The 22,688-nt window shown below is 41.5% G+C and overlaps 1 protein-coding gene across 3 annotated transcripts in view; it reads left to right on the top strand.

Annotated features, from left to right (window-relative positions):
* The window catches only part of itpr2 (inositol 1,4,5-trisphosphate receptor, type 2), a 61,751-nt gene that overhangs the window by 10,061 nt on the left and 29,002 nt on the right, over positions 1-22,688 (top strand). For all 3 annotated transcript variants that reach the window (XM_084933066.1, XM_084933067.1, XM_084933068.1), the window contains 28 exons: positions 12-65; positions 2,977-3,128; positions 3,632-3,731; positions 3,807-3,967; positions 4,059-4,200; positions 4,355-4,513; positions 5,144-5,316; positions 5,531-5,650; positions 5,894-6,079; positions 6,163-6,414; positions 6,497-6,644; positions 6,757-6,907; positions 10,516-10,703; positions 10,802-10,925; positions 11,042-11,099; positions 11,260-11,437; positions 11,709-11,876; positions 12,319-12,405; positions 12,500-12,625; positions 12,749-12,871; positions 13,030-13,230; positions 13,584-13,835; positions 14,001-14,126; positions 14,241-14,369; positions 14,612-14,732; positions 15,357-15,538; positions 15,842-15,984; positions 16,493-16,601. In XM_084933066.1, the coding sequence (XP_084789192.1) occupies positions 12-65; positions 2,977-3,128; positions 3,632-3,731; positions 3,807-3,967; positions 4,059-4,200; positions 4,355-4,513; positions 5,144-5,316; positions 5,531-5,650; positions 5,894-6,079; positions 6,163-6,414; positions 6,497-6,644; positions 6,757-6,907; positions 10,516-10,703; positions 10,802-10,925; positions 11,042-11,099; positions 11,260-11,437; positions 11,709-11,876; positions 12,319-12,405; positions 12,500-12,625; positions 12,749-12,871; positions 13,030-13,230; positions 13,584-13,835; positions 14,001-14,126; positions 14,241-14,369; positions 14,612-14,732; positions 15,357-15,538; positions 15,842-15,984; positions 16,493-16,601 (4,113 nt within the window). The remainder of the gene's footprint in view (positions 1-11; positions 66-2,976; positions 3,129-3,631; positions 3,732-3,806; positions 3,968-4,058; positions 4,201-4,354; positions 4,514-5,143; positions 5,317-5,530; positions 5,651-5,893; positions 6,080-6,162; positions 6,415-6,496; positions 6,645-6,756; positions 6,908-10,515; positions 10,704-10,801; positions 10,926-11,041; positions 11,100-11,259; positions 11,438-11,708; positions 11,877-12,318; positions 12,406-12,499; positions 12,626-12,748; positions 12,872-13,029; positions 13,231-13,583; positions 13,836-14,000; positions 14,127-14,240; positions 14,370-14,611; positions 14,733-15,356; positions 15,539-15,841; positions 15,985-16,492; positions 16,602-22,688) is intronic.

Here is a 22,688-nt window from a genome sequence, read left to right as displayed (position 1 = left end):
TCTCTCTGCAGGTAAACCCTGAATTCATACCCAAAACTGTGGAGACCAAAGGAGATATGAATCAGGTAAACAAGCTGATTTACATGTATTATCACACCCCCTTGACATCAGACTGTGGGTTACTTTGAGTTTGCTTATATATTCTTAATACTAAGGCACTGTCAGTATTAATGAATTTTAGAGCACGTTTAATTCTTGTTCTTTTTTCTAAATTCAACTGAAATAAGACGAGTTAATTAACACGAGAGAAACTTCAAACTGTGTTTTTAAGGTAAATGCATTGTAACTTCAAACTTCTCTGTCTCCCCATTATTTGGTTATGCAATCCCACCAGTTCCTTTCTCTCTTTCTCTCTCGCACACACACAAACTCTGCCAAACTCCAAATCTATATCTAGACATTTCTTTCAGCTCTTAGCGAGCTTGCACATTTGTATTCTGGCAATGCAAGGAGCATGCACACCAACTCTCTCAGTCTCGCACACTTTCTCATGCACATGCTGAATTTCAGACACACAGGGGGCTCCTTACATAACGTCTGGGTGTGTGGGGGTGCCCTGCGAGAGGGGATGGAGGGGAGGCAGACGTGCTGTCTGCTCTGCTCCACTCGGCTCTGCTAAGCTGGTGGGGTGAGTCACTAGCAGAGCGGAGGGGGAGGTGGAGGAGGGGAGGAGGAGAGTGGGAGGATGGAGAAGCTGAGGCATGGAGGCAGCTCCGGGGAGCTTCCCATTGACATGCAGAGAACAGTGGGAGAAATTAACCCTCACCATTATCTGCAGTATCTGCGCTCTTTAGGAGCCTAAGTACTGCAGTGTCTGACACAACACATGGAGAAGTCCTGGCTCTTTGTGTTTTCGGTGTAATTTGTACTCAATTAATCAACATTAGGTCGTATTTAGGTGTATGCAGGGAAAACACAACAACTTGACACTAGGTATGTCAGTGCAGAGCCAATACTTTCCATATTTACAATTTTATTTCAGCGTGGCTGAATATTTACTGTGCAGCCGGATGTACTGGATCTTTTTTCCATTGGGTATGAGAGTACAATTTGAATTATTGCCTTGGGATGTTGCTAGATTTGCTAGATTGCACATGAGGAGAACAACAAAAAGTTTTTTACTGCCTTCAGTGCTAAACTGTTTATCAGATCAATCAAAAGTGTTTACATGGGTGGAAAAATTGTAGAGTCAACAAAACGCTTGAATCAAACATTCTGTTTAATCTTGTAATCCGAAGTTTTTTGAGTGCAGCTACAGAAAAAACAAGTTTTTTTTAATTGAAATAATCTGAATTACTGTCATTGATTTGTTTTTTCTCATCGCTATTTTCACAAAACCAGACTACCTTTTTGCACTCGCACTTTAGGTTTTCGTTTAGTTTAAGTTCCCAGTGAACTATGTTTGCAGAGGACGTGAGCTGCAGTCGGAATAGGAAGCAGGTGGAGGTATGCCCTGGAGAGAAGAGGAATGAAACACATGGGTGCGAATGAGATGGGGGAAGATAAGGGAATGATAAAGATTTGAGGAGTGGAAGTAGTGAAGGTGGATTAGTTTAAATTCCTGGAATTACAGTGAACACGAGAGGGGAAGAAGAGGGTGCGGAGGAGGGTGAAAAGGTGGAAATAAGTGTACAGGGAGATTTGTGACAGAAGGATAGCAGCAAGAGTGAAAGGGAAGGTTTACAACATATAGTGAGACCTGCTATGATGTATGACTTAGAGATGTGACACTAACAAAGAGACAGGAGGCTGAGCATGAGGTAGTAGACTTAAAAATGCTAAGATTTTTTCTCTGGTGATGAACAGGAGTAAGAGGATTAGAAATTAGTATTTTGGAGGAACGGGTCTGGTTACAGAGGTGACGCTGAGATGAATATGGAGCTGCCAGGCAAGAGGAAAAGAGGAGGTTCATGGATGTAGTGAAGGAGGACATGCAGAGGGTTGGTGTAACAGAGGAGGATGCTAGAGATGTTGTGATATGGAGGCAAATGATCCACTGTGGCGACCCCTAAAAAAGGAGCAACTGAAAGAAGTGGTAGTAAAAGATAATGACTTTGAATGGTAGTGAAGTGTAGAAAAAATAGGAAAATGAAGGAAAGCAAGATAAAAATAACATCGTGATTTGATGCATGCTCAATCATCCAGGTATGTAAATCTCCAAAAGTTGATTTTGTTCATCTGGACGTAGCGTTTTGTGGGAGAAACGTTTCGTCACTCATCCAAGTGACTTCTTCAGATTAAGGAACTGACCTCCCAGCCCATTGTTCCTTCAGTGGGCTGGTTTCAGTCATTATGCAAATGTACTGTTTATAAGACTGGGGAAACCTGCAGTCAGCTGAGACTGAAGAAGTCACTTGGATGAGTGACGAAATGTTTCTCCCACAAAACGCTACGTCCAGATGAACAAAATCAACTTTTGGAGAACATCGTGATTTACATACATGAAGTCACTCAATACACTTGAGAGTTACCAGTCCCATCCAGAGCCTGTTAGCCTGTTAATTACTTTGTGTATAATGTCATAAAAAAACTGTTTTTCTTTCCTGTGCAACTCCACTGTATGTATGCAATATTACATGCTGTATTTAAAAGCAATCATGAATCTACTTGAGTAGCTGGAACTAGCATTAACCCAAAAAACAAGCAAACCAAAAAAACGTGAACAATTTGAGTCACTAAAAGTTTAGCTTTTCAGTCAGTTTTCTTTTGACTTTTAGACGTTTGAGCAACAAAAATAAGCATTTTGATGCAATGGTTCAGGAGGATAATTTGCACAATAACCCCGTTAACCTGTGTATTAATGAGTTGCACTCAGCAGCATCGGCTCTGCGCTTGCTGTGCTGTGTTGAGTCTAATAGTTGAAACAGACTCTGACTGACGAGTAACTTGCCTGTGCCAGATAAGCTTTTAAACTGCACACACAAATGTTTACTTCCTTTGTTTTTGTGTGTGTGTATGTGCGTGTGTACGCTTCAGAATGAGACCGATATTGTGTACTCGAAGAAGAAGAATCAAGCAGCAGAGAGGATTGCTTTCACCTTGGTTTCTGTTCCTCATGGGAATGACATTTCATCTCTGTTTGAGCTGGATGCCACCACTCTGCAGCGTGCCGACTGTCTCGTGCCCAGGTCAGTTATTCCCACGCGAGGCAACGCTAAAGAAAATAGGTCACAGCTTTAACTTTGTCCACAGGAGGCTCACAGTAGTTCATGTCAGAAAATCTTCCGTTTCTAATTCTAACTTCTGACCATTTTTCTTGAGATTACTTAAATTTTGTTGTTAGTAATAATTATAGTGACTCATGGGGGATGGAGTAAAACAGCGTTATTAAAGGTTATTCCAGTTCACAATAAGTGGAACACATTCTAGGTTAATGTCTGTAACTTGTAAAAAAAAAATCAATCACCAACCATTGAAGTAAAAGTTGGAATAGCTGTCAAAAAACAGAAATTTTAGCTTCGTAATGGGAATTTGTGACTTTCAGTATCCTAAAGTCTTGCTGCTGCTAAAAATAACAATTTAAGAATGGATGTAGGGTAATTGACCTTACTGGATGGATCATTTTTAATTATTTTACCACAGATAAATAATTAACTGACATTCATGCTGTGAATAAATTGTCCTCCCTCAGAAACTCCTATGTAAGACTTAGACACCTGTGCACCAACACCTGGGTGACCAGCACCAACGTCCCCATTGATGCAGATGAGGAGCGTCCAGTTATGCTCAAGGTCTGAATATGGCCACACTCACACACTCGCACTAACCCTGGATAGATTACTTAACATGTTTTTTTGGCACAATAGATTGGCACCTGTTCTACTAAAGAGGACAAAGAAGCGTTCGCCATTGTGTCTGTTCCCCTGTCAGAGGTCAGAGACTTGGACTTTGCTAACGATGCAAACAAAGTCTTGGAGTCCACTGTGAAGAAGTGTCTCAACGCCAGTATTACTCAAAATGAGAGGAGGTATAGAAAAGCAATCACCGCGACACACGTAACACCAGATGATGTGCGTACTTCATGTTCTGATGTAATATTTCATTCATGCATATTTCAGGTTTGTGACTAAGCTTTTGGAGGACCTGGTTTACTTTGTGTGTGTGGTTCCCAACAACGGAGAGGACGTTCTGTCTGTGGTCACATCCACGCCCAACCGGGAGCGGCAGAAACTCATGCGGGAACAAAACATCCTTGCCCAGGTCAGGAATATGTAAACACAGGTGCTGATTGGTACTAAGTATTAAAAAAGGCCCCGGTGCAAATGTCTACTGCAACGAATGATACAGCTAAATTACAATAAAAACATTTTATGTTCAGTTCTTTATCAGTGCATTGTGGTTTTTGCTTGTCTAGATATTTGGCATCCTGAAGGCTCCATTTACAGATAGTGGCGACGGGCCAATGCTAAGGTTGGAGGAACTGGGAGACCAGCGCTATGCTCACTACAAGTATATGTTCAGCCTGTGCTACAGGATCCTACGCCACTCCCAACAGGACTATCGCAAGAACCAGGTATGTTGTCATGCTGTATATAAGTTGCTGTTATTGGGTTTGATCAGCTAACCAGTGCGGGGAAAATAATAAAATCATAAAATCATTCAGCAACAAAGTCTCTGGCACTTTGTTGATTTATTTATTTATTTTCAGGCCAGGAAAGTTGTTCCCTGGCCTCCATACAAGCTGATATTGAGTTTTCATTGAGTTGTCATCAGGGTCATTAACAGTGTCAATAAGATGTGAGGTAGCTAAGGATAGAGGTGGCTTTTGACTGAAACCAGTATAGATTCTGCCAGATGGTCTGAAAAAAATCTATTGGGGACCCCAACTGATGTGTTAATGGTCCCAATCGAGGTAGTAGGTCTCAAAAAGAAAAATCGCAAATGCATGGCAACATTCGGTCAACAATTGTGCTATGATGATCAAAACAGCAAAATGTAACTTTCCCTTCTTTAATTTTATTGCAAATCCAGTTTTTTATTTATTATTATTTATTTTAATAAAACAATAGTCTGTAGACGACCTAACAAAACCCCCAATCCTTTGGTGAGTCACACACACACACACACACACACACACACACACACACACACACACACACACTTTTATTCCACCACCTAAACGCATGTTTGTTTCCTCATGCAGGAATATATAGCCAAAAAATTCACAATCATGCAGTCTCAGATTGGGTATGAGATTCTGGCTGAAGACACGATCACTGCACTGGTGCACAACAACCGCAAGCTGCTGGAAAAACACATTACAGCCAGAGAGATTGAGACCTTTGTCAACCTGCTGAGGCGCAACAGAGAACCCAGGTCAGTCAAGCAGACCTCCCAAATATTAGACAACCCCAGGGAACAATTACATGGAGGGAAAAAATTAGTTCAAATCTATCTTCCAGCTGCTGCTTACTTACTTGATATCTCGAGTCTCGATATTTCTTCTATTTTTATATATACTGCTTAATCTTAAATGTAAATATATATTTGAACAAACCTCGGCATTTCATGTCTGCTCTGCTTTGCACAGATTTCTGGACTATTTGTCTGATCTTTGTGTGTCCAACAAGACGGCCATCCCCATCACACAAGAGCTTATCTGTAAATTCATGCTGAATCCTTCCAATGCAGATATCCTCATCCAGACCAAGTGAGTCACACCTGGTGATTGTTATATTTTAAAATGTCCCGAACCATTAAAAAAAAAAAAAAAAAAAAAAAAATTTCCAATATGTGATGCCTTTGCACAGCGTGCGAGACTGCCGTTTCCTCCAGAGCATCTACCTCTTGTGAAATGTATATTTTCAGCAGCAGCAGCTCTACGTCAGTGTTTCAAGTGAGCAGTTTTTCTAGCTACTACTTAATGTCTCACTCGCTCCTTTATCCTTTCAAGACTAATCTCAAACATAGAGACCAGCAACCTGGAGTCCTCTCTGATACAAGAAGAGGGGGAGGATGAGGAGGTTTGGCTCTATTGGATCGACAGCAACAAGGAGCCTCATGGCAAATCCATCCGCCACATGGCCCAGGATGCTAAGGCCAGCCACAAGTGTGATGCCGAGATCATTACCTACTACAGGTCTCTTTAACATCCAGTTCCACAAATGCGTGCACAGAAACCATTTTCCCCTTTTTCTGACAATTTCTTCTTCTACTCCACAGATACCAGTTAAACCTGTTTGCTAAAATGTGTCTGGACCGACAGTACCTAGCCATCAACCAGATCTCCAGTCAGCTATCTGTGGATCTGCTCCTGCGGTGCATGTATGACGACTGCCTGCCCTACAACCTCAGAGCCTCCTTTTGCCGCCTCATGTTGCATATGCATGTGGATCGTGACCCACAGGAGTCCGTGGTTCCTGTGCGCTATGCCCGCCTCTGGACCGAGATCCCCTCCAAGATCAACATTAACGAGTGAGCATCTACATGTTGGGTTATATGTGTTTACAAGTATAATTTGTGAGTGACTACATGTAGATTTTAATGGCTTCAACAGGTTTGAGTATGAGTCAACTGACAGCTCGACGGAGGAAATGAAGAAGAAGTTTGCTCCAACTATGGAGTTTGTGGAAGAATATCTTAAGGATGTGCTAAACCAGGCTCATCCTTTTGAGGAAAAAGCTAAGAATGAACTCACATTGGAGGTAGGATAAACAAAACTTCAGACATAACTTTGGCATGTTTTTTTTTTTTTTTTTCATTTACTGGTTTTATTGGGTTGTTTTAATGATGGATCATGTTTGATTTCTCTTTCAGGTGGTGAACCTGGCTCGAAATCTGGTTTACTTTGGTTTTTATAGCTTTAGTGAGTTGCTGCGCCTCACGCGCACTCTGCTGTCCATCTTGGATTTTGTCCAGTACCCGGCCAGCCACTTGAACAAGCTCAGCAAAGGCCCAGAGGCTGGCGGTTAGTGCAGTTATGTGTTTAAATTACTGTATGTGTGTCTTTGATTTTTTTTTTTTATCTAAATTTAAAAAATCAACTATAATATTGATAAATTAAATGATTTGTCCTCTGAAATGCCAGACAAGAGCTAAGCATCAGTCAAGTTTCTAAATGTAAAATGTTCTTGCCATAGTTAAGAGCATGCAGGAGTAAGGCTGTGAATGAAAACATGAGGTTTGAAGTCAACTGTTAAAGTAGACGGAGAAAGCAGAGGAACAAAATTCATCATTAATTTTGCTTAGTTTATTTTTTAGAGGTTTTTAGGGAAATAAAAATGAGATCAATGAAACCAAGATATGAACTTATAACTAATGAGACGTGGAGATGGTTAATGAGGATTTTCTGCAGAGAACAGACCGAAAATGACAGATCTGCTCATGCAATGCAGATAGAATTTAAACAAAAATTAAAACTTTTAAGATGGTGAACGAACTGGTAGATACAAATGGTGTTTGAGGTTTAATGACAAGAAAACACTAACTATATATTAACTTTTCTTCAGCTGGAGAAACATCTGGGTCATCTACGATGCTGTGAAAAAGTTTTTGCCCCTTTCCTTTTTTCATAGGTTTTCAGAATATCTGTCACCCCTTATATTTTAAACAACTTGTAAAATCACACAAAGATAACCAGTTTAAATAGAAAATGCAGTTTTTAAATTATGATTTTAATTAACTGAGGGGAGAAAAAGATATCCAAACCTACCTGCCCTGTGTGAAAAAGCAATTGCCACCTAAGCCTAATAACTGGTTTTGCCACTCTTTGCAACAAGAGCTGCAATCAAGTTCAATTCAATTCAATTTTATTTATATAGCGCCAAATCACAACAAAAGTCGCCTCAAGGCGCTTCATAGATACAGAGAAAAACCCAACAATCATATGACCCCCTATGAGCAAGCACTTTGGCGACAGTGGGAAGGAAAAACTCCCTTTTAACAGGAAGAAACCTCCGGCAGAACCAGGCTTAGGGAGGGGCGGCCATCTGCTGCGACCGGTTGGGGTGAGAGAAGGAAGACAGGATAAAAGACATGCTGTGGAAGAGAGACAGAGGTTAATAACAGATATGATTCAATGCAGAGAGGTCTATTAATACATAGTGAGTGAGAAAGGTGACTGGAAAGGAAAAACTCAATGCATCATGGGAATCCCCCGGCAGCCTACGTCTATTGCAGCATAACTAAGGGAGGATTCAGGGTCACCTGGTCCAGCCCTAACTATATGCTTTAGCAAAAAGGAAAGTTTGAAGCCTAATCTTAAAAGTAGAGATAGTGTCTGTCTCCCGAATCCAAACTGGAAGCTAGTTCCACAGAAGAGGGGCCTGAAAACTGAAGGCTCTGCCTCCCATTCTGCTTTTAAATACTCTAGGAACAACAAGTAGGCCTGCAGAGCGAGAGCGAAGTGCTCTAATAGGGTGATATGGTACTACAAGGTCATTAAGATAAGATGGGGCCTGATTATTTAAGACCTTGTATGTGAGGAGCAGGATTTTGAATTCAATTCTGGATTTAACAGGAAGCCAATGAAGGGAAGCCAAAACAGGAGAAATATGCTCTCTCCTTCTAGTCCCTGTCAGTACTCTTGCTGCAGCATTTTGGATTAGCTGAAGGCTTTTCAGTGAGTTTTTTGGACATCCTGATAATAATGAATTACAGTAGTCCAGCCTGGAAGTAATAAATGCATGAACTAGTTTTTCAGCGTCACTCTGAGACAGGATATTTCTAATTTTAGAGATGTTGTGCAAATGGAAGAAAGCAGTCTTACATATTTGTTTAATATGTGCGTTGAAGGACATGTCCTGGTCAAAAATGACTCCAAGGTTCCTCACAGCGTTACTGGAGGCCAAGGTAATGCCATCCAGAGTATGAATCTGGTTAGATACCATATTTCTAAGATTTTCAGGGCCGAGTACAATAACCTCAGTTTTATCTGAATTAAGAAGCAGAAAGTTAGCGGCCATCCAGGTCTTTATGTCTTTAAGACATTCCTGCAGTTTAACTAATTGGTGTGTGTTATCTGGCTTCATGGACAGATAGAGCTGGGTGTCATCTGCATAGCAGTGAAAATGTATGCTATGTCTTCTAATGATGCTGCCTAAGGGAAGCATGTATAATGTAAACAGAATTGGTCCTAGCACTGAACCCTGTGGAACTCCATAATTAACCTCAGTGTGTGAAGAGGACTCTCCATTTACATGCACAAATTGGAGTCTATTAGATAGATATGATACAAACCACTGCAGTGCAGTACCTGTAATACCTACAGCATGTTCTAATCGCTCTAATAGGATATTATGGTCGACAGTATCGAACGCTGCACTGAGGTCTAGCAGGACAAGCACAGAGATGAGTCCACTGTCAGAGGCCATAAGAAGATCATTTGTAACCTTCACTAAAGCTGTTTCTGTGCTGTGATGAGCTCTGAAACCTGACTGAAACTCTTCAAATAAACCATTCCTCTGCAGATGATCTGTTAGCTGTTTGACAACTACTCTTTCAAGGATTTTTGATATGAAAGGAAGATTGGAGATTGGCCTATAATTAGCTAAGACTGCTGGGTCTAGAGATGGCTTTTTGAGTAAAGGTTTAACCACAGCCAGCTTGAAGGCCTGTGGTACATAGCCGACCATTAGAGATAGGTTGATCATATTTAAGATCGAAGAATTAATCAATGGCAGGACTTCTTTGAGCAGTTTTGTAGGAATGGGGTCTAAAAGACACGTTGATGGTTTGGAGGAAGTAATTATTGAAGTTAACTCAGAAAGATCAATTGGAGAAAAAGAGTCTAACTTAACATCAATGGTACTAAGAGTAGCTGTAGATAATATTACATCTGTGGGATGATTACTGGTAATTTTTTCTCTAATGATAAAAATTTTATTTGTGAAGAAGTTCATGAAGTCATTACTAGTTAACGTTAAAGGGATGGTTGGCTCAACAGAGCTCTGACTCTTTGTCAGCCTGGCTACAGTGCTGAAGAGAAACCTGGGGTTGTTCTTATTTTCTTCAATCAGTGATGAATAGTAAGATGTTCTGGCTTTGCGGAGGGCTTTCTTATAAAGCAGCAAACTATTTCTCCAGGCTAAATGATGATCCTCTAAATTTGTGACACGCCATTTCCTCTCCAGATTACGAGTCATCTGCTTTAGGGTACGTGTTTGAGAATTATACCACGGAGTCAGGTACTTCTGATTAGAGACCTTAGTTTTCACTGGAGCTACAGTGTTTGCGATACCTGCCAAAAAAAAAAAAAAAGTGGTTTATCACAGTTAATTCATGATTCATGATTTGTCACTAATGTGACTATATGTGAAAAAGTAATTCATTTATCATTCATTACTTTTTCTCATGGGGCAGGTAGGTTTGGATAGCTTAAAAAAAGTTTTATGATGTGAAATGTGACAAATATGCAAAAAACACTAAGAAATCAAGAAGAGGGCAAATACTTTTTCATAGCTGTGTAGCATTTTGTTTCTCTTGACTTTCCTAGCTTTTAATGAACGTAGTCTAACTTCAATAGGCTTGACACACACAAACACATAATGAGACATGTATAAATCTTATTTTCTTTAGGCAACAATGTCCTGCGAACGATCCACGGTGTTGGTGAAATGATGACTCAGATGGTGATGAGTCGAGGTGTGCCACACATCCTCCCTGACTCTCCTCCTTCTCTACGCTATGGGAAGGTGCTCTTCCTGCCTGAAAATGAGGATTTGATGGTGATGGACACAAAACTAAAGATCATCGAGATCCTGCAAGTCAGTGGCACTTCTGGATGCTCTGCTTACCATCACTGCTGCATTTTCTTTTTCCAGTGCTTGACACTTTTTTTGTGAACTTTGTTTTTTTCTGACAGTTCATCTTGAGTGTGAGGTTGGATTACAGGATCACATACTTACTGTCGATCTACAAGAAAGCGTTTGGGGACAGGGCCTTAACTGACAGCTCGATGTCTTTGGCCGATGTGCCTCCAATAACACGTGAGACTTTCCTCTCTTACCGTGCAAATGCAGAAAAGTTATTTTATTACATTATCCTGTGTTAATTACTGCAGTCTGCTCACGCCACTTTTTCTTTCATTTTATTTTGTCTTCAGCTTGTGAACCTGACATAGATGAGATTGTACAAAAAGCAGAGAGCATGTTTGTAGAAAGGTAGGTGAACATGTGCCTATTTATTGACGCCGCGTGATTTGTTGGGGCATTTATGCCTTTATTAGATTGACAGTAGAGACGGACAGGAAATGTATGCCAGTGTTTTTTAATATGCTTTCAAACATTCAGATAAAGCAAATTAAAATTTAAATATGCACAGCTCTGACTTCAGCTCTGAGTGGAGCGCGGTGGAGCTGGACGGTGAGGATGGACGGACATTTTTGAGGGTTCTGATCTATCTCATCATGCAAGATTACCCCCCACTGGTATCTGGGTCTCTGCAGCTCCTCTTTAAACACTTCAGTCAGAGATCTGAGGTGCTGGAGGCCTTCAAACAGGTAACAACAAAGCAGTTGCATTTTCTGAGTTAAGTGATTATTTTTTTCAGTACTGGTTGATGTAATCAGTTTGGAGGAGGAGTGTTCTCTAAAGAGCCAACAGCTCTAAAATGCATCACTAAGAGATTCCTCAGATGGAAAAACTGCCTCAGAGCCAGTTTGACTCCAAAGTGGTGCACAGAGACTTATTAGAAGATAGAAATTTCTTTTGGTTATACATATTTTTGGAATATCCCTGACTGACTCTTCATTGTGCACGTGTGTGTCTTAGGTCCAGCTGCTCGTGTCAGAGCAGGATGTAGAGAACTACAAGCAGATCAAGTCGGATCTGGACCAGCTGCGTCTGACTGTTGAGAAGTCAGAGCTGTGGGTGGAGAAGAGTGTAGTCTACACCGGTGAAGAACTTGCTGCCAAGATGGCCAAAGAGCCAAACACTGAGGTGCTGTGCTCGTATTTAAAAGTAAAGCATCTAGAAGCAACATCTAAAAGTAACGTTTTACATTTTAGAGTTGGATATGACATTTTCAGCTCTCTCAGAAATTACTGTTTGTGTTAAATGGGCCATCAGTAATTCTTCTGCACTGTAAATGGTTTCGATGATTGTTGTTTTTTCTTCACAGCTAATGAAAAAGTCCAACTGTTCTGTTAGCTTAATTAGTAAAAAAATGTCTGACTTCACAGGGAACTGCATTTAGGCACTTGTGTGTCACAAATTTTTATTTTTATTGTTATTTTTAGAGCATCTCCGTGAGTGCTGGAAGTCTTTGAACACACTTTAATAACTCACTGAGATGGGATAAGATTTTTTCATATTAAAAACAGACCTGTTTTAAAGTGGACATTGAGCACAACTGTTTTCACATGTCTCATGTCTCTCTCAGGAGGCTGTTCTGAGCCCAGTGCAGGATGGGGAAAGTAAACCTCAGATTGACGGTAACAAGGCAAACAACTATAACATAGTAAAAGAGGTGCGCTGCACATCCTTATCTCAAGTGTGTTCTTGTAAAATGTCTGTTGGGCTCTTGTGCATCTGAGAAAAAAATTTGTGCGTCTCATCTATAGATCCTGCTGCGGCTCAGTAAGCTGTGTTACGGCAACAAGAAGAGTCGCGTGCAGCAGCAGAGGCTGCTGAAGAACATGGGAGCTCATACAGTGGTGCTGGACCTGCTGCAGATCCCTTATGAGAAGGTAAGCCGTGTACACAACAGCCAGTTCAATGATTTTCTGCTTCAGTCTGTGTGCAACATAGTTACTGGATGTCTTCCTGATTCTCTAATCATCTTTTATTTCCCCGGTGCCATGTTCTCACAGAGTGATGACAAGATGAATGACATCATGACCCTGGCACATACATTTCTCCAAAACTTTTGCAAAGGAAACCATCAGAATCAAGTTCTCCTACATAAACAGCTGAACCTCTTCCTCACTCCAGGGGTGTGTAGACATGACTATGCTCCACTTTTTCTCATGCTGGCATGCCTTTGGGTGTCCTCTTTCTAGTAGTGCGACAGCCGTATGGTTTCTTTTGATGAATGATTCAGTGTGCCGTTTAAGTGAACGTTATCATCTTCACAACTCCTGCTTTTCTCCAGCTGCTGGAAGCTGAGACGATGCGCCACATCTTTATGAACAACTACCAGCTGTGCAATGAGATCAGTGAGCGGGTGGTCCATCATTTTGTCCACTGCATCGAAACGCACGGAAGACATGTTCAGTACCTCAAGTTTTTGCAAACCATTGTGAAGGCTGATACAAAATATGTAAAGAAATGTCAGGACAAAGTCATGACAGAGGTTTGTTTTTATTGTTTGTTTTTTGTGTGAAAAATGGAAAACAATTATCTTATGAACAGGAAACACTCATGTGGAAGTTCTCCAAATCAGTTATCATGTATTTTTCTTAATAACTGCAGCCACTCATCTAACTAGTTATTTAAGAATTTAACATGTGACAGATTGTTATTACTAATCATAACATTTCATGTTTGGTTTTCACTGAACTTGAGAAGATGAATACTTGCGCACTACACAAAGAATCAATTATAAATTGAAAGGCTTTTTTTTATGCTTACTTTTAAATGAATGCTGGTGTGCGAGACTCTTCCTTAAACCTTTCTTTTTCTTGGGTTCTCTGTTTGCGTGTCCAGCTGGTGAACGCTGGTGAGGACGTGCTGGTGTTCTACAACGACCGCTCGTCTTTCCAGGTGTTGTTGCAAATGATGGGCTCTGAGCGGGAGCGGGCCGATGAGTATGGAGCTCTGGCGTATCATAACACACTCGTGGAGCTGCTGGCTGCCTGTACCGAGGGAAAGAACGTCTACACTGAGCTGAAATGCAATTCCCTGCTGCCGCTGGATGACATTGTTAAAGTTGTCACTGATGTGAATTGCATACCAGAGGTAGTGACCAGATAGTTTTACGACACAATAAGAATACACATTGAGGTGTAGGGTAAAGACAAATAATATCGCCATCCTTCTGTAAAGACATTTTTGGTTATATTTCAGTGCTGTGTGCCTTCAAAAACTAATTGGGCATTGTTTTTTCTAATTTCTTGCTCTAAGGTCAAAACTGCTTATGTGAACTTTGTGAATCACTGCTATGTGGACACAGAGGTCGAAATGAAGGAGATCTACACCTCCTCCCATATCTGGAAGCTCTTTGATAACTTCCTGGTGGACATGGCCAGTGTAAGTCAGGTTCATTCACCTCTTTTTCTTTCCTTATGAGCCCGTGTATGTGTCAAGACTATTGCATAGGAAATGATAATAGACATATTCCTCTACATGATTTTTGTAATTTAGGTGTGCAACACTACAACGGAGCGTAGCCATGCAGATCTAGCCCTGGAGAAGTATGTGACGGAGACGGTGATGGCCATTGTCAAGGGTTTCTTCAGCTCTCAGTTCTCTGTTAATCACTCTAACCTACAGGTATCTCTTCACCCCTGACAAGCATGCAAATGTCATGGATTTGGATAACTTTATGGTGAACATATTTAATAAAGATTGAGTTATTTTTTAGCAGTAATGCAGTAATGACCTCAGAGACATTCAATTTTCAAGTCATGCCATCTGATTGTTCCTCTGTATTTCTCTGTGGTTATGCCTTTTTAAGTTAAAGCATCCTGCTATTTCTTCTTCTTCTTCTTCTTCTTCTTTTATTTAACATATAGACAAACCAGTCTATCTTCATCAAGCTCCTCCAGTCAGCCTTCCGGATTTACAACTGCACATGGCTCAGCTCAGCTCAGAAGGCTAATATTGAGAGTTGTATCAAAACACTGTCCGATGTGGGTGAGTGATGCAACTTTGCTCTTCAGCCTCGATAGGAGATGGTTTCATTACTTCACATTCACTGTATATTTAAAACGTTTTAATCCATATCTTGCAGTGCATATGCTGATCTGAATTTTTACCAATATTTATTGCTGTAATGTTGCTTTTCAATTGTCCTTTATTTTACTTATTATATGACATAATCGTGTGCCGCACAGTTCCATTGTCCTTTGCTGGATCAGCCAAAGTTAGGCTTTGGTTGCATTTGAGGTTGAAACATATTTGAAAAAGAGATCTTTCACAACACCTCCATGCAGTCCTATAAAAAACTAAGTACACCCTGTGACTCAGTAGCTTGAGGAACCGCTTTTAGCAGCTATACCTTGAAGTAACTAGTTTCTGTATGACTTTAACAATCTCTGACATCATTGTGGAAGAATTTTGCCCCGCTCTTTTTTTTACAGTGTTGCTTCACTCCATTGACGTTTGCAAGCAGTACTTGGTGTGTGCTTAGTTTTCCATAGGGCTGCATAGAGTCCTGTGAAAGCCTCCCTTTTCACTGTGAAAGCCTCCCTTTTCGCATGACTGTAAAGTTCAGCTCACAATGACATCTCCTACATGTTCTACGTGTTCTTCCTTCAGCTAAGGCACGGTCCATAGCCATCCCTGTTGATCTGGACAGCCAGGTCAACACTTTGTCTCTCAAGTTCCATAGTAATATGGTGCAGCGGGCAGCTAAAGATTGGAGGATCTCTGCACGTACAAGACCTCGCAAGGAGCCACTGGGTGGGCCTGACTATAAGAACATCATAGAGAAGCTGCAGGTGAACCTTTATTCTAACACTGGGAGTCTATGCTAGCAGCTCTGACACTGCAGTGCTTTGAGTCTGTGATAATGTGCAACATGCTCAAGAAGGAATATTAGGCAAATGAACAGTTTGATCTGACGACTGTGCTAAGCTGTTAGAATTTATCCTCTGGGTATATAGAAAGTTTCAATAGTCACAGTAGTGGCCTGACAAACTGACATTGCCATCCCTTGAAATTACGTAATGTATGAACATGCATGCTCATCAGCACTACAGTCTCTGCTGCAGCATTTTTAATGCATCTGTTGTGTTGTGCAGGGGGTTGTGTCCCATCTGGAGGAGCAGTTCAGTCCAAAGGTTCAGGCAGAGTTTTCTGTGCTGGTGGATGTTCTGCACAGCCCGGAACTGCTGTTTCCAGAGCCTGCTCGTTTACGCTGTGAGGGTGGAGCTTTTATGTCCAAGTAAGCAGCTCTCTATAAACTGTCCTTAGAACAAAGACAGCCCGCAGGCCACATTTTAAAGTGTTTGTCTGACCATTGGGAAAACTAGCAGCATGACTAAGTTAGTATTTGGAGTTATGTGCAGTTTTTGACAATGTTTTTTTCACCTTTATATCAGCTGTGTAGACGCTGGAAAAGTAAAAAAAGAATAAACTTGCAAAATACACTCTAAATGATAAATGAACGACATTGCATAGAGCCACATTCAGCTTTAAATGAAACGAATGAGAGCATGGTAGCAAAAAAGTCAGTATTTGTGGCAGTGGCCTGCATGAATTGACAAATACGTTTTGTAAAAAATACTCAGACACATCATCAAACCTCTGAGGGTGCTCTCACTATTTCTTCTCTATCACACCCTCTGGGAACAGAGAGGGAGATTTCACCTGCAGTGTGGCCTTGTTTTGTGAGCAAGCGAGTGCATTAACCAGAAACCAAAATGACGCAGCAACTCTTATCGCTCTTCCAGACTAATCAAACACACCAAGAAGCTGATGGACAAAGAGGATAAATTGTGTCTGAAGATCCTGGAGACGCTCAGAGAGATGCTGGAAAAGAAGGAAAGCTTTGAGCAATCTGTGAGTACATGACACTTTAGGTGACTTTGACAAGTTCACCAAGTGAATGGTTTTAGGGTGTCACATTCACCTTTGCATACAAATTACATTACGTGAGTGAGAACATCCAAAAGTTTCCTTTTGATTTACCCTCAACTTCATGTGTTGGCAATGCTATGCTCCTATAGCAGTGCAGCGTAGTGCTTGTTTTCTCTCAGGTCTGTCAGCCCAGAGCCCAGACTCCCCTTCATCAGTATGCTGTGGGCCTTTCTGTGTTACATAAGGCAGGGAGGCACTTGAGGACACACTCACACTGAGAGGGAGAAAAGGAAGGAGGAAGTAAAGGAAGGAGGAGGTGGTGGTGGGGGCACGCACTGAACAAACAAATCAATACTGCAGCGAGTTGGGGGTACAGGAGCCCCTGTCCTGCTGCACCTCCCTCTCAGCCAGAGGCCCGGGAAGTGAATGACTAGAGTTGGTAGGATGACACGCAAATTTGTGTAGAGGAGACTCAAAGAGGTGGCTACGTGTGCGAGAGCGCGCATGTTTGTTCACATTGACAGGGGTGGAAGGTGAGGGCCTAAGTACAAAAACATCAAGCCTGTAATTACTTCTTGCTCCAGCTGTGTGGCGAGAGAAGGTGCCAGTGTGAAGTTCACACAGGATGCGCCGTTCCTGTAAAGACCTTTTATCAGTTCGCACAAAAACATGACATGGCCTGTTTTAATCGTCCACTGCTTTGCTCAGTTTGCAGCTCCATTTGTCTTGTTTTAAAGAAAAGTGGTAGGAAAGCACGTTTGCATGTTTCATGCATGCATGTGATTATTATTAGTCCACTTAAGGCACAGCTTATTAAAGCAGAACAAATGTATGTTCTTTTACCTTCTATTTCAGTATAATGGTATTACTAATACTGTCAGGACTACGTTGCTCAATATAGTACACGGCAACTTGTTTGACTTCCAGCTGCTTGAGGAGTCAGAGTTTTGCTTTTCCCTATTTGTGTTTGTATTATGTGTCAGTCAGCCAAGCTATGTGTTTTTGTTTTTTTTTTTTGGTGCGCTTTTTTTTTTTTATATTTGAAAGGCAAATGATTCAACAGTTGTGTGGAACAAGATAAGAGGAATTCAAAGTGGAAAAACAGTCACTTTTTTAAAAAGCGGCTTCGAGAAGCCAGACAGTGCGGTAACGATATGTGAAATGTCAGTTTGTGTAGGTGTGCATGAGTGTGCTCGAGCATGTATTTGCGGCCTCTCTTTGTCATATCCGCGTAGCCCTGAGTGTGGAGCTGCAGCCTTACTGCACGAGAGAGAGAGAGAGAAAAACGATTGATGGAAATAATGAGAGAGAGAGAGAGAGGGAGAGAGAGAGGGAGAGGGAGAGGGAGGCAGGCAAGCAGACAGACAAAAACAGAAGGAGAGAGACAGAGTGACAGCAAAGGCAGTAGAGGTTGGTGGCTCCCCTGGGGTGCAATGAGTGGGTGGAGGAGAGTGAGTGAAAGAGATGGAGGGAGAGTCATTGAGGGAGCGAGGGAAGCAGCCATGTGAGGAGCCATGTGAGTGAAAGAGAAAAAAAAGTGGGCAGCGGCTGCAGGGATAGGGATTGGAGAGAAGCAGAGTCTGCTCAGTCCATGAGGAGACAGGGCAGGGGGTGCGCTTACGTAACAGCCTGCAGTGGCTGAGCCAGCGTCACGTGTACCACCACGTTCTCCCTCCCTCCCTGCTTACTCTCACTCTCCTGTCCGCTTGCTGCCTCTGTCTTCCTCCTTTGCTCCCTCTACGCTTTATCTTAGTCTGTGGCAGTCTGTCTGCCCGCCCGAGTATTATAATTTTATTTTTTTTGTCTCGCTCACGCCTGCTCCCATCCAGGCCCTGCTCAGGTGTTTGCCTTGATCAGAGAGGGCAAGATCTGCAGTAACTGCACAGAGATGTGTTGGCTCTGACTGCTGCATGTCACTTGTTTTGGCTGTCAGTAAAAGGCCACTTTAAATGTTTGTGCTCTCACTTGCCCTCAGGAAGTCTGGGTTGTATTGTTCGGGGTAAAAAGTTTAGTGATTTATTTAGCTTTCTTTCCTTTTCTAAGGTGGATATCAGTCAGGACTACTTATAAAAATAAACAAATAAATAAATAGAAAACCTAATGATCTGCGCTTTTCTTTCCTTTAATGAAGTGAAGCAATTGTCCAAAACAGCTGAGCACTGTAGATTTTAATGGCACACATTTGATGCCAGCCAGTATTTACAACGCAAGGAAACGCGCATGTGTTTTTTAATAGTTTTTTTTCACCAACAATGGGAGGCTGTTGAAAGAGAAGGATGTAAACGCCTTTGGCTACACAGAGAATACTTCATAATAGGATCAGCTGGTTGCTGGTTTCAGGGATTTGTTAGCAATGAGATATTATTTTAAATCCTTGCAGTTACAAATATCAGCAGCCTGTGATTAAACTTTTACTAGCCTGTATTTAAGATATTTTTTAAATTGATATAGACATATGCATAAGTATGTAAACAAGTGACATAGGAATAAAAAAACCAGCTAATTATGTAATCTAAACCACTCTCACGTGGTTTCTTTTTCCTCTCTCTATCACACTCATCTGTCATTCACACGATGTCTGTCTGTCTCTCATTCTGTCTTGCTTGCCAAGTTTCACACCACCTGCCCAAGGCAAAGCAGATTTACAGATTACCACCCTCTCGATGCTAAGCGCATCACACACAAACACACACGTAGATGCAAGGACTCAGACTCACACACACTCCCAGGCATGCAGTGTCATGCTGGCTTGCCCTGCGTGAGCTCATACTGCAGGCCTTTCTTTGTTTGTCTGTCTGATGGGAATCATGATGGACCATGCCTTTAGGTTTTCTAGGTGGAGAGGGTCAGGCAGGCAGAGAGCTGCGTGAGCTCATGCGTACATTGTAAAGGTTGACCTTTGGCTGGACTCTGGCTGAGACAGCATGCTGAGTTGAGTCAGAAAGTTGGAGATTGCAGAGGTCTAACCAAAATAGTTTTGATTTGTGAAGTTTAACTTATCTAATACAAAAAAAGTGTTTGTTTTGCTGCGTGAACTTGTGCTGAGGAGGTTCTTCTCAGTTTCTCTTGCCCTTGCTTCCCTCGATCCATCAGCCAGGTGTCTGTTAGGGGAGCATTATGCTTTGGTTTCCATGGCGATGAGGGATTAGAACACGTTGTTTTGTCTAGTCTGGCCGTGACTGGGCGCTGGAGGTCTGTGTACACCATGTAGAGATGCCTCCAGAACTGGAGCACGATGCCTGCTGAACTCTTTTAGTTCCAAGCAGAGAGAGACAGAGAGAAAGTTTCACTTGTACTGCAAGAAGATATCCTACTAGAATATAAAACACTGAATTATACTTATTTGAACTTAGAAATAATCTTCCTGTGGGTTGAGCAAAAATATTTCAGTTGCTCCAGTTGTTCTTATAAAACCTTGAACATGGGTGGATAATTATTTTTAACCCTGTGTAGCTTTATAAAATCTGCAAGTTGAAGATGCTTGAAACTAGACCATCACGTTCATTTGTCGGACTCCTTTCTTGTTTAGTTCTGGCTGAAAAATTACTTTCAAATCACTGATTTACCTTGAGCAAAATAACAAATGTATTATGTGTGCAATGAGATTATTTACCTTTGAGATTTTCTAAAAAGAGATTGTCTTTATTTTTAGCATGCAGGAATTTTGAGGTTTTGAGTTACCTACGTATGGTATCTAAGTGTTTCTATGAATCTTAATGGTTTTCAGTGTAAACAGAGTTTCACAAGTTCATAGTGTGTTGTTAGGTCACTTGTAGTCTGAGAGGCACACATGACAAGAAAAGAGCCGCAATGACATGAATTTGAAATTGTGTTTGCGTTTATTGCTCATAGCTGGTGGACAACACGACACAAACCATCCAGTGATGATATAATACTCAAGACAAACAAGAGTCTGGTGAAGAACACTGTTGTGTTTCAGTCAGCGTTCAGTATCTGCTTCAGTTTTTGATTCATTTCTTATGTCATGGTATCTCACATGTGCTCACACCTCTGTTAAAGCCTTTTATTACAGGGTGGACAAAAAAATCAAAGTCTCACTAAGCTTTATTACCATTTATCCTTAGAAGGATCTGAGCACCTGAACCGTATTTGATTGGAATAAATGCAATATTCCTTACTCTGTCTCTCAAAAATGAACGTCAGCGTCTCGAGGGTGTGTCATCAGTAACCAGCAGCTTAGAATAAGGGAAAAGTTTGATCCGCTGCAATTGCTAGACTCAAAGTCCGTGGATCACAAAAATCAGATGGCCCCATGCTCTCTGAGAACCATGAGTGATTCTGCCAAATGTAATCTTATTTTTATGTTTCATTTTTAATTTTTTGCTGATGTAATTTTTCAGAAGCCACATGGCTGAAACATAAGCTCTCAAAAATTATTATGTTTTCCCCATGCTTGCCTTTTTATGTCGACTAAATTGCCCGAGTTCCAGTGAGGCAGGCAAAACAGACGAACCTTGTTTGCCAGTCAGCTTATCTTCACCATCATAGTCTCCTTAATAAACTCAATCAGTACATAATGATATTAGTGAATAACACATAACACTTCCACCGTAAACCCGCTGGTTAAAAGTCAGGCCTTCCCTAAAGCAGACCTGTTACTGAATGCTTGTTTACTTGTTTATGCTTGTATTTCCCTGAATCGTTCTCACCAATTGCTCTCACATGTGGGCTTAATTTGTTTTGCTGATGTGCTTGTTTGTTGGGTAAAAGCATTTCATGTGCTGTGGAACTGCAGCTTGAAAACATAAATGGCACCACTTGATGCGCGTGTGTCTTGCAGGATTCCAGATTTCAGATACCATTTGTAACCTCTTGGCCTTGCACACAGCGCTCCACAGCTACTTCTGAACATGTCATATTCAGCAGCAGGTAAAAGAGTTGGGATGAAATGCAAATATGCAGACATGGTTCACCCTAATGGACTTGACTAATGGCAAAAGTTTTAGGTAATCCTGAGCTCATCCAGCCACAATTTCACCAAAGAATGATGAACCCAGTGATCTCAGTTATGGGTGGCAGTTGCACACCAGCCTATGTTCCCTCGTGTTTTGTTTTTCATCTGGGCTCCTGTTGTGTTTGTGGTAGAACAGCAGAAAAATGTGAAAGAATGAAATACATTTTAATTTATTTTCTTTTAAAAAAAGAATAAATATCTTGGAGAAAACACTTTATAAAACATATTGATATGTATTTTATTATGACAGGTTCCCACTTTAAGCTTTTCATTTCTCCTTCAGCTCCAAGCTCGCCTTAGAGACAACAGAAATTTTTATTAGATTACATTCAGCGCGTGCTTTTAAACTGTACATGATAAGATCGAATTTCCCTTTGAGTTTTTGTACAACAGAAGGTAGATTTTCAGTTTGACACTGTACTGATCAGTGTATTGACTGAAGTAACATAAGCTTTGTGATGGTGAAGTTGTTGGTATCTCATAGCCTGTGGGGAAACTGTGCTATGCCACTGTGTGCTTGAGTCATTCTGTTCATAAAAGACAGACTCGGATTCCTCTGTGGAGGAAAAAGCAATGCAGAAAAGTAAGACTGTTAGTCTTCCACCCCTCTCATCTCAACCTTGTTTGGGGAACATTGTCCTCCTGCACTGCCTGACACGATGCTGCAGTTGACCTTATCAGAGCTCAGCAGCTCTAACTTCTCCATCCAGGCAGTGTATGTCCTGGTTTACAGCTGCTACTGCCCTCTGATGCCTGCACGAGTTTTCAGACCACCTAAAGAAGCACAGAACAGGCTGTGTCTTTTTATCCATGCTTCTCACCGGAGTTACAGGAATCTATAGACAGCAGAGCTGCGAGAGGTCTGGAGGGTGGTGGGGGGGAGTGAAGCCGGAGGTGGGGATCGGCAGCTCATCCTCAGCTTGGACACCAGAGCCGCAGTGTGGCGTGCCGGTGCACATTTTAAAACACCACGACTGTCTGCTCATTGCTAGGTTTTGTTTGTTCCTCTCCTCCTCCTCCTGCCACCCTCCTCTTACTTATGTCAGTTCTTCTCTCTCTCTCTCTCTCTCTCTCTCTCTCTCTCTCTCTCTCTC

The sequence above is a fragment of the Perissodus microlepis genome, chromosome 7 (assembly GCF_051167445.1).
Source record: "Perissodus microlepis isolate ML-2025 ecotype Zambia chromosome 7, ASM5116744v1, whole genome shotgun sequence".
NCBI classification, from domain to species: Eukaryota; Metazoa; Chordata; class Actinopteri; order Cichliformes; family Cichlidae; genus Perissodus; species Perissodus microlepis.
Note: the sequence above shows the minus strand (reverse complement) of the source record. Positions and strands in the feature narration are given on the sequence as shown.